Raw genomic sequence first — 14,182 nt, 5'->3', positions numbered from 1 at the left:
ACCTGATAGGCATAAAATAAGAAAAATGCTGGATGCGCATATGATTCATGCTATTAACACAACTCTTTTAGTTTTATTGCTAAATATAAATACATCTCTTCAACCGTAGCTATATTCTAAAATTAATTCAGACATAACGACGTGTGGAGAATACTTCAACGAATTAACGCATGAAATTAAGTGTTAGGTTCAAATAATAGTTCAAAACGACATTAACGGGAAAAAAAAAAAAATAGCAACTGGCATTGGCAGTTTGGCCAATGGCCCAAGAGAATCTAGCGAAAAAATGAAAGCAGCAAGAAAAAAAATGGGAACAAACATAAAAAAAAAAAAAAAATGCGTTAAATATTACTACATGAACGATAACTTTAGTAGTCCTATATACAGCCTTGATGAATCATGACATATACGCCCATTTCTTCAGTAGGGGTTTGACGTAGAATTTGATATCCGAAAAGCATTCTTGAGACCAGTTATGAACTTACTATGGCGAAAAAACTTGGTCATTTTTGGGGTCTTGCTATCATGACGACATGATGATCCCACAGACAAATTACACATCCCCCCGGCCACTTCCTTATTTTTCCTCCTTACGTTGTCAAGCCCAAAACCCGAAGACGAAACGGACCCTCTTCCTCCCCTCTGTATTTTACTGCTCTCTGCATCTGCTGGATCGAAATGGAAACTCGCAGAACGCTCTGAGTTCAACACATTATTATTCCTTATCTTCTCACCCTCGGCTTGGTGATGTTCATGAAGGATCTTCTTCATTCCCCTTAGCTCTTTCTCGAGGCTTTGAATACGAGAGTAGGTGGAATCCATGGTCTCTTTGATCTGTGTCGTTTGGCGATCAGCCGTGTCACGCTGCAGAATTTCTCTTAGCGTCGTTCGTTCCAGTTGTTGTTGTGCACCGGTGGTGGCCGCCGCAGTGACGGAGCGGCGAGTGTTGAGATGCTCCATCAGTATCGCTTGCACTATGAATCTCAGCGGCATTTGTGGGTTTTGAACACAGTTCACGAGGGTGTGTGGCGACAGCTTAGAACAATCTATGCTGTTGCATATCTCCGTTTTCTGTTCCTCCGTTAGTTTACGGCACTTGTTTTCCTTCACAAAAATTATTATGAACGAAAGATCAGTGATAATTATAGTAATTTAAGATGAACATTTTTGGTACATACACTTTTTGGTTTTTTATGGATCGTAGAAATTTTAAGAGGTGCAATTTAGATTAATAAGATAAGAAACTCACAATTTCTATTATTGAAAGAACATCTAAAAAAAACATATCTCAATAAACGGATCGAAATGTTTTATGTGATCCTGTAATTATTGGTTCATTTTTAATACAAATAAATACTTTTGCAAATGTGTTTTTCATCGATGGTGTGTTCTTTAAGATAAAAACTTTTTTTTTAATATCAAAATGACTTGTAATATGAAATTGATATATCTTAAACATATCCATATAATTCATTATTATTATTATTAAGTGCCAAGTGGGTGCGGTTAACATCAATAAGAAGTTAGCAAAAAAAACTGTTATATAATATAGTATTTAATAAATAATAAACATAGTAGTATCTTTTTTTTTACTGAAAACATAGTAGTATCAATAATAATAATATAATCACAATATCAATTAAAAGTAAAGAAAAAATAAAAAAAATGGAGAAATATGACAAAGAAACAGAAAAAGTAGGAAGATAACAGAATAAACTTACGAGTTAGGAACATTATTATATAAAAATAGGTGCCAATTATTATTTTTATTAAATTGGTCTTTAATTTATTACATTTGAGGTTTTGAATGTGTATTTATTTAGTTAAATTAATTTGCATATAACAGATTTTGACGATTAATTTGAATAATGAAAAATACATTCATATTTTAATTTAATGATGATTACTTTCTCATCAATAATTAGTGGCCTTTTCTCTGTTTTCTTTTCACTTTCCCAGTCACCTTCATATATATCCCTAAGGCTTAGCCTTTTCTTTATCAGTCAGAAATGTAACAGATCAAAAGCTTAGCCTTTAAACAAAAAGGTAATAAATTATATTACATGAGTCATTGAGCATTAAAAATCAATGTAACCTAAAAATTAAAGCATTGATTTGTCTTACATTTTATTAAGATTAATTTTAAGTCAATAAATATGATTAATCTAAATAATAAATTAAAAAATGTAAAGGAGATAATAGTACATATGTTGTGCACTTGTGCAGATGATTCAACGACAAAAAAAAAGTCAAAAGTTGATTCTCAAAAAGGCAAAGGAGATAATAGTCCATATGTTGTGCACTTGTGCAGATGATGTAGGAAAAAGTTATGATCTACAATTGTTGTAATGCGATTGCGTTAAATGAGATGATGACACGTGTACGGAAAAGATATAAGATGACACGTGGCGTACCTTAAGATAAAGATCAACCATCTTGTATAGAACGTCGTGGTTGGGTAACCGTCTGTTCAGTGAATACGAAACCGTTTGAAAATCCTGAGGGTGCATTCCTACGACGTCGCTCATACACGAAACGTCGTCTTCCCAAACCAACGCTTCAATGCACCTGCTGGCAAGCGACGCCGTCGTTTCGGCTTCGGGAAGCAGAGCCACGCACGAACGCAGAACCATCGACGCGCCAATGCCAACGACTCTCTCAAAGTACGATTCCGTTACTTCACGGAGATTCTCTTCCCCCGTCATGCCCAATAACTCCGCTGCCACTCTAACGGCGGCAACGTTGCTCGGCGTTAAGTGGACTCTGCGGCTGTAACAGAATTCGGCTACCGCGGCGAAAGTCTCGGCCGTTAAGTTTAACGGCGGGGAGAGAGTTAAGTCAGAAACTCCCGTTAGGTGTCGTTTGAGGTATGAACTTCGTGATATCAAACGAACCTAAAAGTAAAAGCCGCGACAATAGGAGAAAGAATTTAAGGTATTGAATCTATATATGTATATATGTGACATGTCATTTCAATATTTTTATCAATGTATCACAGCAAATTAATGAAACAAAGTGTTGCACATATTTTGATGTGATTAAAGGAATGTTCCCTTTTGCTGGGTTTAAAAGCAGAGCTTTTCAGACAAAGCAAAGCGTTACTAAAAGTGAAAAAGTATATGCAAAATTAACGTGTAGTAGTCAATAGAATTATGGTCAGGAGACTCAGGACCTCTTGTGAAGCGAACAAAAAGAAAATGATATGTGTGTGGTGTGATTCCTTTGTCTTCTTTTCTTTATGCCCGGGAAAATGACAATTAATCTGGGTGTGTGTTTGTGTAACTGTATGTGGTGTCTGTATTTGATTCTAAGAGCAAGAGCAAGAGCAAGAACCATACTTTATCCCTTGGGTTTCAAAGGGTGTTCAACAAAGAACATGGGTTTGTTGAGCACTGATACTTACGTTTAAAAACATTTTGAGCTAGCTGGAATGTCCGCTACTGAAGGCAGGATATTTTCCCGAGGGGTTGGTAGGCCATACCTCCCCTTTTAATGTGACTAAGGGAATTCCCACTTGCAGTACTATTCTTAATCATGTCAAATTCTATCAATTGAAATGCATATTTAGATAAGTCACACTTTCACACCAACCCCAAAATTACAAATTAGTATCCAGCATTGGGTTTGTAAAGTATACATTATCACCTAAAACTTACTTTCTTTGAGGGATTTTTGTACTGTATTCAAGTCATATTTTTGCATGTATTAAAGAAAACAAAAAAGATAAACAAGTGTACTGCTAAAAAAAAGTCACAAACTTGCGGTTGCAGCTATAGTAAACTATTTTGATCCAAAAACTAAACTACCACGACAAGATATACTACTAATGTAAAAAAAAAATTGACGGAAAACAAAAGAAACGGGAGGAGAGGAAATTAATGAATGAGCGATTGAGATTTAATTGGTGAATCGACAAACCTTGTGCAGACGAAAAGAGGTTCCTTGAACACATATCAAGACATCTGGTTCAGACCCGGAGTCAAGAGACCTGAATGAATTGATCATAATTTCAATAAAAACTTTAGAGGGCAGATTAAGAAATATTATTTGGGCAGGGGAAAAGAAAAATGAAGTATGAGAAAGAATTGAACCAAGCATTGACTATGGAGTGGAGTGATGGAGGAGGAGGAGGAGAAGAGGAGGAAGATGGTGAAAGAAAGGGAGAGGAGGTTGAAGAAAGCTCCTGTTCTTCCTCGTAGATGGTCTCAAATTGGTTCCAACCCCTCATCTCATCGGTGAGGACCTTGGCTTTGATTGAAAACACACGGTTTTCAAGGGGTGTCTGAATGCTCTACTGTTATTTCCATGGAGGCCATAAATATGGTTTCGGAAGCCTATTAATGCGCCACATGTGATGACTCTTAAATGCCCGCTTCAATTTCCCTTTGCTTATTTCATTTCTATTTTTATGTCATCATAAACCCCTTAAATGCCCGCATGTAATGGAAAAATATTTTGTCAACATAAAAAGTGGTGCAATAAAAGTTACTATATAGTAATACTGGTGATAAATAACAATAAAAATGATTATATATAATATTTATACTTATATATTATAATGTCTTTTTTTATACTCAATTATTGTGCAATAAAAAGTCAGTGACTCATGAACAATAAAGTCAAAACCTTCTTAGTTGTCTCATGAGTAAACCAATCAGATGCAATAACCGAAGGCAAACCATTTCCTCCCTCTTTAAAGGCTATTTATGCATTCTGCCGTTCCTAACGTTTCTATTTTTCTGAGTTTAATTTTTATAAAAGGCAAGTGTAAAATTATTTTCATTATAAATTAATTTTTTATACAAAATTTATTCAATTAAATTGATTAATGATATTGTTTTTCCTAGAGGCTATTGGTCTCTTTTACATTATTCATTCACCCAAAAAGCTGTAAAAGATATTAAATTCATTAGGAGTAAAATTCCATCATTAATTATATAGATTTAAATATATATTTAACCTTTTAAATTTGAATAATTATTTTTTTACTTTTTAAAAAAATTGTTTTTATTAATACATCAAATGTTCGACAAATTAATTTGAATTCCTCTAATTCTTTGCATGGTGTTACTAAATTTGTTTACCACTATTACACAAAGCAAGTAGATATTTTCTCAATATTTTTTTTCTTCATTAGAATAAAAAAAAATAAAAAGCAGTGCACGTCACCAAAGTTGGTCCTGCAGGCCCAATTAAATTGGGTAGCTTGGTCGGTCATAATCAGGGCCCGATCCAAGACGACACAAAATGCAATTAAATTTTGAAAATTAAAAGAAAAGGAGTGAAGTTGAAAACCCCAAATCTCAGTTTTTCTTCTGCACTCATTCTTTCATTCTCATTGCCGTCACAGAGAGAGACAAGAAACAATGAAGTTTAACCCTAGGGTTTCCTCAAGCCGTCGCAAGAGCCGCAAGGCTCACTTCACCGCTCCGTCGAGCGTGCGCCGCGTCCTGATGAGCGCGCCTCTCTCCACCGATCTCCGGTCAAAGTACAACGTGCGGTCCATTCCGGTTCGCAAGGACGACGAGGTTCAGGTCGTGAGGGGAACCTACAAGGGCCGCGAGGGCAAAGTGGTCCAGGTCTATCGCCGCAAGTGGGTCATCCACATCGAGCGCATCACCCGCGAGAAGGTTAACGGCTCCACCGTTAACGTTGGCATTCACCCTTCCAAGGTTGTCGTCACCAAGCTCCGAATGGACAAGGACCGCAAATCCTTGCTCGATCGGAAGGCCAAGGGTCGCGCCGCCGCCGACAAGGAAAAGGGTACCAAGTTCGCTCCTGAGGATATTATGCAGACCGTCGATTAGTTTCTCTCCTTTTTTTACCCTCGCTATACTTTTTATTTACCGCATTTGTTGTCGCTATTATTTGGAACTTGGATTCGGTTATTTTTAGTGTTTCTTGTGTTTTTTTTTATTTAGTAGTTTGAGGGTCTTGTGGTTTGGATCTTAAGGGTTCCGCTATTGTGAGGCCTTTCTGTTTTGTTTAATTTAATCAAATGTTTGACATTATTACTGTTATTGTTTACTGCGTTTACTGTTTTTTTTAGCTGTTTTCGCTTTGTGCGGTCAGATTTCTGCACGATTTTGATGGATTAAATGGGTTTTAGAGTGCTGCGTTGAAATGTGATTGGATAGGTTGAAGATGGAAATGTGATTTCGAGTAATAGAATTTAGATTGGTCTCACTTAGCACTTTTATGGTTTAGGCACTAGGTGGTATTTTTGCTGCAATTTGAGTTGACAGTTTTATCATTGTGCAATCACCCTTTTACAAGTAATTATAGTCTTAAGCTCGTAAGATTTGCTTGTTGATGCGTGGAATATTTATGGTGATTCCACCATGCACGTTTTTAAAGTGCCCCCCTCCCCCAGTCCTTCCCAAATTTCTATTAAAAAAAAAGACTCAAAGCAAAGGTGCATTTAAAGGTGATTGTATTGAGTGGTGCCCTGAGTCCTGAGATCACAATGCATGCTTTCACAATGTTTTTTTATTGGACTGCAATATGTTTTGTTTACATACTGTAATCTCACTTTGATGTTCAATTTCAGTTGTATAAAAATATTGGGTAGGTTTTCAGAGTGATGATATAATATTTATGTTTGCTTGTCATTATTCATCTGGGCATCTTGTTGCAATTTTTAACTCGGTAGTTTCTCCGTTGCCTTTTGACAACTGAGGTTACTCTCCTTGAATCTCCATGTGACCGTGTTTTTGAAAGTAATGATAGATCATTTTTCAAAGGCTCTGTAATATGAAGTCTTGAATGCTTTGATGTGATAAAAGTATGTTTGCAAGTGTTTTGAGTTACGTTGCTTTCTCTGCAAGGAGTTAGGGTATTATTTTCTTTTCCTAAAATTTGATTTAACCTGAAAAAGAAAGGGGACTAGGGTATCAAATGTCGAAATTGTGAGATGCTTTGCCATGTTAGTTGTGTGTGTATTTTTCCTGCGGATTTCAGTTTTGATGACCTTATCTAAAAATTGTGTCTGGGATGGATATAGTTTTAATTCCAGTAATCGATTTTACTTCAATTTCCTTTTTGTTACTTTTTTGTTTAACTTGTTTCTAAATAAAACGCACTATCCAATTAGATTAAATTGTTTATGGTTTGCATTTGAGTAGTAATACTTTATGTTAGGATTTTTTTGTTGGTAGTTTCTACGTCTTTCCTATATGATTTGTAGTTAATTAAATAATAAAATAAATCAATTTATTGTATTGATATAGATTTGACACGGATTAGGTCTAGATTTTCCACTAACAATAAATATACTAAATATGTAGCTTCAATCTCGCTATCTTTCTGTGCGGTATCGTTCCACGTATCCATTTGGTTGAAATTTATATCATTACAAATTTATCGTTATTAAGGGATATAATATGTTTGGTATTTTACTTAAACCTACCAAGAATATATATCTTGTAATTTTCTTAAATTAGCTATCTTTAGGTAAAACTTGGTTCGAGTATTTTTCTCTTTTTATTTTTAAAAGAAAATAAAAATAACAGGAAAAATACTTTTGTCTAAAATTTAAAAATTTAAAAATAGAAATTATTTAAAAATAAATAAATAAATAAACACTCAAATCAAACATCTCTTAACCCGAAAGTTATTTTTATTCGTCGAAGAACTCATTTATTCAAGGGAGTGAATTTTTCTAATAAATGTTTTTTATATATAGACTTCAAGATAGAATTTCTATGCACGTATTTAAAAGGTATGTTTACCACATGTTTAAGGAATGGTTATTTACTAAATATATTAAACTTATTGGTAGATTATATATTGTATGCTACATGAGTACCTATAACAGCAGAGTAGAGTGGCGTAATTATTGAAGAAAAACAATAACATTCTAATGTATGACATGATATTTAAAACAAGTATATTTTTCTATTATACACACACGCAAACATTATATATATATATATATATATATATATATATATATATATATATATAAATAAATATTAATCCAACCATTACATTAAAAAAATTCATAAGATAAATTATTTTTTATAATTTAGGATTAATTAGATACTTCATCGCATCTTATTTGGATGTATGGTGTGATATTTACAACATAAGTGTAGTTTTTTTTTATTAGATTACGTATACCTAAGGTTTAAATTAGTTAAAAGGTAAAATTGCATTTTTGTCTCTCCAGTTTATATTCAGTTTTGGATTTGATCCTCCAGTCATTTAATTCACGAAATGAGTTTTTTTATTTTGTAAAATCAGAACCTGGTACGTGACCATCATCATCCAATAAGAATGTGACACGTGACAAATCAACATCACTTGTTAACTGTCAACGTCCAATTTTGACCTGGGGATCAACATTGCACGATTTTACAAAATAGGAAAACTTCAAAAATACAATTTTGCCTAGTTAAAATGTAGTGCACTTAATTATAACCTTTTTCCTTTTAAGTGTAATTGTTTCACCAACAAACTAAAACGTAGCAAGTAATTTTTGTACTTTTATTTCCATTAATAATGTAATAAGAAATTAAATATGTTTTAATCTAAATAAAATTTTTATTTTTAAAAGCATAACATGTTAAAAAGAATATTCTGGTTCTGTACAAAATATATAATAAATTTATAATATAAACCGTGTTAAGTAATCTTGTTGAGGGAAAAAAAATTTACATGTGATTGAGGGAATGTGTCCATTTGCAACTACTTTAACATGTCCGTGTAAAGTGTAAACAAATTTAGAGGAAAAAAATTTATCTTGGACCAAATTATTAATATTTAAGATTGTTGATCTAAGTCGTTAATGATTCAATTCTTTTAAACAAAATTTTAGATTCAAGTATTATGAATAAAGAAAATATGATTGAAAGGAAGAGTCTTCTTAAAGGTGATAAGTTAGATTTTTCGGTAGAGATTAATCATCAACAAAATTAATAAATATTTTACACCAATATCGTCATAATAAAAATAATACCTAAAAATATTAGCTCTAATACATTTTATAAGAAAAATGTAATTTTATAAAAATGACCAGAGGTAATACAATTTTCAAACTCTATATCTAGTTTAAAACACTCCCTTTAATATATGATGTGAGTAATCATGTAATAGATTATTATTATCTAGGTTATCATAAATAGAAGTATATGTGGAATAAATTAATTAATAAACCTTTAAATTTGCAAAACATTAATAAATTATAAACTTTATCGTTTAATTATCATTATTTTTGTGTATTTTATCACTCAAATTTTTTCTGGATATTTTATCATCGTACTTTTTAGTTATCATACATTTTACTATCATATTTTTTAATTTTTAAATATTATACCATCATGTTAATAATAATTTTGCAAAAGCCAATGACAAAACATCATTTTTAAGGGCAAGCCAACATTTCGATACACATTTCAAACATAAGTAAAATATGCAAAAATTAAAGTGTGATGGAAGAATGCTAAAAAAAAATTGGATGATAAAATTCACAAAATTATGATAGTTGAATGATAAGACATGCAACTAGTCTAATTTTCTATTTTTTTTAAAAAAAAAGCTGAAACATCAATATTTTTTTATCATGAGGCAATAATAGCTGAACTGAATGAGAAATCTAAAAATTCAAGGGGCACAGACAACATAGGGACCATAGTTTTGTCCATCTTCCAATATTGGAAGAATTTAAAGGAGACGGAAGGCCAATGGTAATTTTTAGGTTGTACCGACTAAATGTTCCTTAAATCTTTCTTTTAACTCTCATCCTTTCCATTAATACTTATAGAAGCACAACAATATATTTCTCCTCCCCTCCCCTTCCCTTTTCTTGAACTTAATAAGTTGGTCAGACCTTTTTCCTCCTTCCTCTTCCCTTCTTTGAACCAAATACACTGAAAAATTTCTAGCCGATTGTAAGTAACCAAGTGAAAGAAAACAATATTGAAAATAGAATTGTAAGAAAAGTACACTCGATAAAAATCCTTCTAGACAACAGGACCTCCAGATCTTGTAATGCCTACCACAATGTTGGAGGAAACGCAGAAAAATTCAATAAAAAAATGGGAAACAGAAGCCACTCTTCCAAGTTATTGAAAATTCAATATTTTATCCATTCATGAAGAGCCTAGAAATGCTCTCGTCTGTGGAGCTAATTATTTTCCCTCCTTTCAAGGGCCACCAAAAAAATTGAATAAAGTTTGGAACTCCGATCACTTTTCTAAAAAATGAATAAAAACCTCAAGGTTTGAGGGCAATTGCCAATCCAAACCTGGGATTTTTATCCAGGGCCTTGGTGTCAATCTCACCAGAAACAGTAAACACTGACTTTGGTATGATCTCGTGCTGCAGGAGGGCCCCGAGCTTTCCATGATTGTTGAGCCTTGCTTTGACCTGTGTCAGAGGGTCAACAGCAAAAGACCCTCCTACTGTAAAAGTGTTCTCATTTGTTGAGAACTTTCTCGTGATCTCTGCAACTGCGGCACTCTTCTTCAATAGATCCAGATGATGGAGGTATGATGCTTTAATGCTGTCACCCTTGTCACCACTGATTGGGAAGTACATGTTCAGAATCAATTGGTTAGCTTTCAACATGATTGTGATAGCTAGATAATTTGGAACACATCTCTTACGGTAAAAGAAGCTTACAGGATTACTGAAGCAGAAGAATCGGGTCTCGTGACACTAATCCCAGCAGTGTATTTTGTAAAACCACCAGATGAAGTGTCATAGCCTGCCTCAGCACCCAAAGCAATGGTTGGGGTACCAACTGTGGCAGAAACATCAATGACAGGGGATTGCTTCAGTGCAACAGCTGTTGTTAAGGTAGCATGGTCATGGAAGTATTGAACCTCTAACTGTCAAAAACAAATCAGATAAATTTTCAGAAACAATGTCCAGCAGTTAGTTTAGTTGAATTTCCCAGCCAGGAGATGCATGTTTATGTACCTTGCCAGAATTATAATCAGGCAGCTTAAATGAAGCAATAGTCTTGGTGGATGGAAGAACGTCATTAAATGTGAGGGTTGTGGAGATCTGGGGAAAAAAAGGAGTACGTAAATAAGATGATTTACTCAAGAAAATATACTATTATAACCTCAAAAGACAAAGTAACCCACAGTTGATGCGGTGTCAAGTTTAACATCAATAACAGTGTTCTTATACTTGTACAGTGCTGCCACATCCCCTGTTGAGAGTCCTCCTTTCGTCACAGATGTTGAAGTGAGGGTCTGAAAGGAGAAAAAGCAAGAAGTCATATTGAAATGAACATTATGCATCTTTTGCTCCTAGAATTACAAAAGCAACCTTGACAACCAAAAATTATACTGGCAAGTCAAGAATTAAAAATGAACATAAATATACAACTGCAAATAGACACCCTTCCCATATATATAAATATATATAAGCTGTCACTTAGATGTAAGGCATCAGCTTCAGCATGAACCCACCTCAATATGACATTAAGAATAAATTCATATTCATGCACAGTATGTTATTGTTGATTATGAAAAGTTTGTGTTCATAATACTAAAAAAGGAATAACAATAAAATGAATGAATTATTTAAATTAAACAGTAATTGCATTCAGATACAACCCAACTTGACATTGAAAGTATGTCCCCTTTAAGTCTATCCAAATATCACCTTATCTTCACCCAAGTAGTCAATCTTAAATTATCTCAGTCTTAATTATATACTTTTAATCACTTAGATTTTCAGAAATAAAATTTCAACCATCATACATTTTCTATCTACCTCTGCAGTTTATTATCAGCCATTCTTATGCACCAAAGTCATGTTTCCAGTCGCTGGATAGTTTATGAGTAAAGGTGCACAACTTGTTGGGAAATTCATGGCTTGTAACACCTAGTGCTAGTAGTATATATCAAAATTCTGAACCTGAGTACAGAAAGATGCACAAAAATGGTAAAACCAGCAGCATAACTTCTATCAGCAATCAATGACTGTTGATAATATCCCCTTTTTAAAATATTTTTTTAACAAGATTCCACATCTGGATCTACATTTCTTCTACTTCTGATTCCAAACACACATTCAAGGAGAATGCCATTTCTTGCACCCTTATATTTTGCCCCCAGCTCATGCTAGATGGCATCAAAACCCTTCTGCACAAGCCTAAATGCAATCCGATAAGCTCTACACAATCACATTTTTTACTCCAGGTATTGTTAAAACAGTATTGTTCCCCAGTTGTCATCCAATAAATTAGCATTTTGATAAAACAATCATGCTACAATAGGATAAAGGTTTTTTTCTGTAAAATGAACTTAATTAATTGATAGTTGATAGGGACTCATGTCAGACTGCATATTAGGAAAACCAAATGCTCCATTCTTATGGCACTATAAAGGAACTTAATTAATTGATAGTTGACACGTGACATCCCTGGTATGTCAGACAGCATATTACGAAAACCAAATGCCCCTTTCTTCTAATGAAAGAACTTAATTCATAGTTGATAGGTACTCATATGTCAGACTGCATATTTTGAAAACCAGTCTCGTTCTTTTGACATAGTGGAGTAGCGGTTAGCCAAAATAAAAATCCACAAAATGAATAGAACGCCACAAAACAAATTCTGACAGAAGAATGTTTAGTGAAGCAAGTCACCACGCATCTAATATCCTCGATTTCCTTTTATTAATTTTAATTTTGCACCATCGAATCCGTCTACACAATACGGATTAACTTAACATACTAACAATGTAATGTGGAATACGCTTAAAATACAAAAAAAAAAAAAAAGAACTCGAGATAATCAAATTTTCGGATGCAACTTCATCATTCGTATGAAAACAAGTCAATACAATAGGTAATCAAGCTTTGAAAGGAACGAGAAGCGGTCATCAGCAACCTCATAATGCGAATAAATTAATTTACGTATATAGCATCGCAGTAGATCTTGACCACAAGACCTCGTATACAGAAATGTAATTAATGCAAAAATAGAATGATTGTAATGGAAATTCGAAGAGCTTACCACTCCGGAGACGCTGTAGGAGGAAACGGTGAGTTTCTGATCGGAGCTGTAGTCCTTAGTCAAAAGATCTATAAGAAATAACAACAAATCAAAACAATTTAGCAAACTATTTTTGATTTTTTGCTTCAATAAAGTGCTGTGGAAACAATAACGGAGATTGTTACAGAGTGTGTTCGTTCACCTTTGGATTTTTTGCCGATATCGGTGAAGAGACCCGGTCCCTTGCTCATTTTCGATTGCAGAGAGACAGAGATCTTGATGCACTAAGATTCACGAAGCAGGGTGTGGCGAGGAAGTGACGTCCTTTTTCTTCACGTTCTTTTATTTTAAATGCGAAATAATGTAATTTAGAATCGCGAATTTGGATGGTTGAACTGGTTTTGTCCGGTCGTGCGTTTTCATCCGTTGATTTAGGAGGCGAATATGATGCGTGGGACCATCATGCCCTCTTTCTTTCTTTGATCTGATTTCCAGGTAATACAATTCTACAAATTAAACTTGAGAAATGTTTGGAAAACATTGTTTGACACGCTATTCTTTTTATTATTTGTGAAGTTTATTAAATTTACAAAATTCTGCGAGTTTTACATATAATTAGGGAATTATTTCATAATTTTATAGTTTTTAATAAATTTTAACTAATAAAAGAATTTATCAAAAAAAATGTGTTAGAAATTAAATTGTATTGATAGCATTCCTGTTAAACTTTTGTCCTTGCTACACGCACATGAATGTCATTCTATGAAGTATATATGAACGTGACTCAAATGTTTGACAATTGTTTTATGATTAATATTCACATTGACGTATCTATTCCTACTTATTATTTCTTGCTGAAAAGAAAATACTATAGTATATATTCAGATTAAAGTTTAAAGACTGATAAAAAAAGATTAAAGTTTACAAATTAAAAATTTAAATTTGGATGAAATTTATTTTATAAAATGAGTCAGTGAAAATAACCTTTTTGTTCATTTAAAACTGAATTTCAAAATAAAATTTGGATAAAAGAGTAAATAATCAATCTGGACTTTACTTACAAATAAATTATATTTTTAATGAGCTAATTTAACATATTTGAAGTGATGTGATTTAAAATTTTACATGTATACAAGTAAAAAAAAAAGGTGAAACAGATAGATAGATTCTACACAACTTTTTCCATTACTAACAGAAATGGATTGAGTTTAAATTTTTCATTCACAA

At 33.2% G+C, this 14,182-nt stretch overlaps 3 protein-coding genes across 3 annotated transcripts; 1 reads left to right on the top strand and 2 right to left on the bottom strand.

Moving 5' to 3' along the window:
- Positions 1-151: 151 nt before the first annotated feature.
- LOC100809064 (BTB/POZ domain-containing protein At3g49900) lies at positions 152-4,386 on the bottom strand. The gene is made up of 4 exons (XM_006573599.4): positions 4,092-4,386; positions 3,919-3,988; positions 2,415-2,894; positions 152-1,104 (listed from the first exon to the last, which is right to left on the bottom strand). Exons 1-4 carry the CDS (start codon positions 4,226-4,228, stop codon positions 421-423), a joined length of 1,371 nt encoding a protein of 456 aa, XP_006573662.1. The 5' UTR covers positions 4,229-4,386; the 3' UTR covers positions 152-420.
- An 868-nt stretch (positions 4,387-5,254) lies between these two features.
- On the top strand, positions 5,255-6,011 carry LOC100819391 (60S ribosomal protein L26-1). Its single transcript, XM_003517297.5, has one exon. It carries the CDS (start codon positions 5,367-5,369, stop codon positions 5,805-5,807), a length of 441 nt encoding a protein of 146 aa, XP_003517345.1. The 5' UTR covers positions 5,255-5,366; the 3' UTR covers positions 5,808-6,011.
- Positions 6,012-9,584: 3,573 nt separating this feature from the next.
- On the bottom strand, positions 9,585-13,280 carry LOC100818855 (mitochondrial outer membrane protein porin of 34 kDa-like). The gene is made up of 6 exons (NM_001254224.2): positions 13,158-13,280; positions 12,977-13,044; positions 11,094-11,204; positions 10,924-11,010; positions 10,624-10,832; positions 9,585-10,522 (listed from the first exon to the last, which is right to left on the bottom strand). The coding sequence occupies exons 1-6, from the start codon at positions 13,204-13,206 to the stop codon at positions 10,216-10,218; spliced, it is 831 nt and encodes a 276-aa protein (NP_001241153.1). The 5' UTR covers positions 13,207-13,280; the 3' UTR covers positions 9,585-10,215.
- Positions 13,281-14,182: the final 902 nt, after the last annotated feature.

This window comes from Glycine max, chromosome 1 (assembly GCF_000004515.6).
Source record: "Glycine max cultivar Williams 82 chromosome 1, Glycine_max_v4.0, whole genome shotgun sequence".
In the NCBI taxonomy this organism is placed as follows: Eukaryota; Viridiplantae; Streptophyta; class Magnoliopsida; order Fabales; family Fabaceae; genus Glycine; species Glycine max.
Note: the sequence above shows the minus strand (reverse complement) of the source record. Positions and strands in the feature narration are given on the sequence as shown.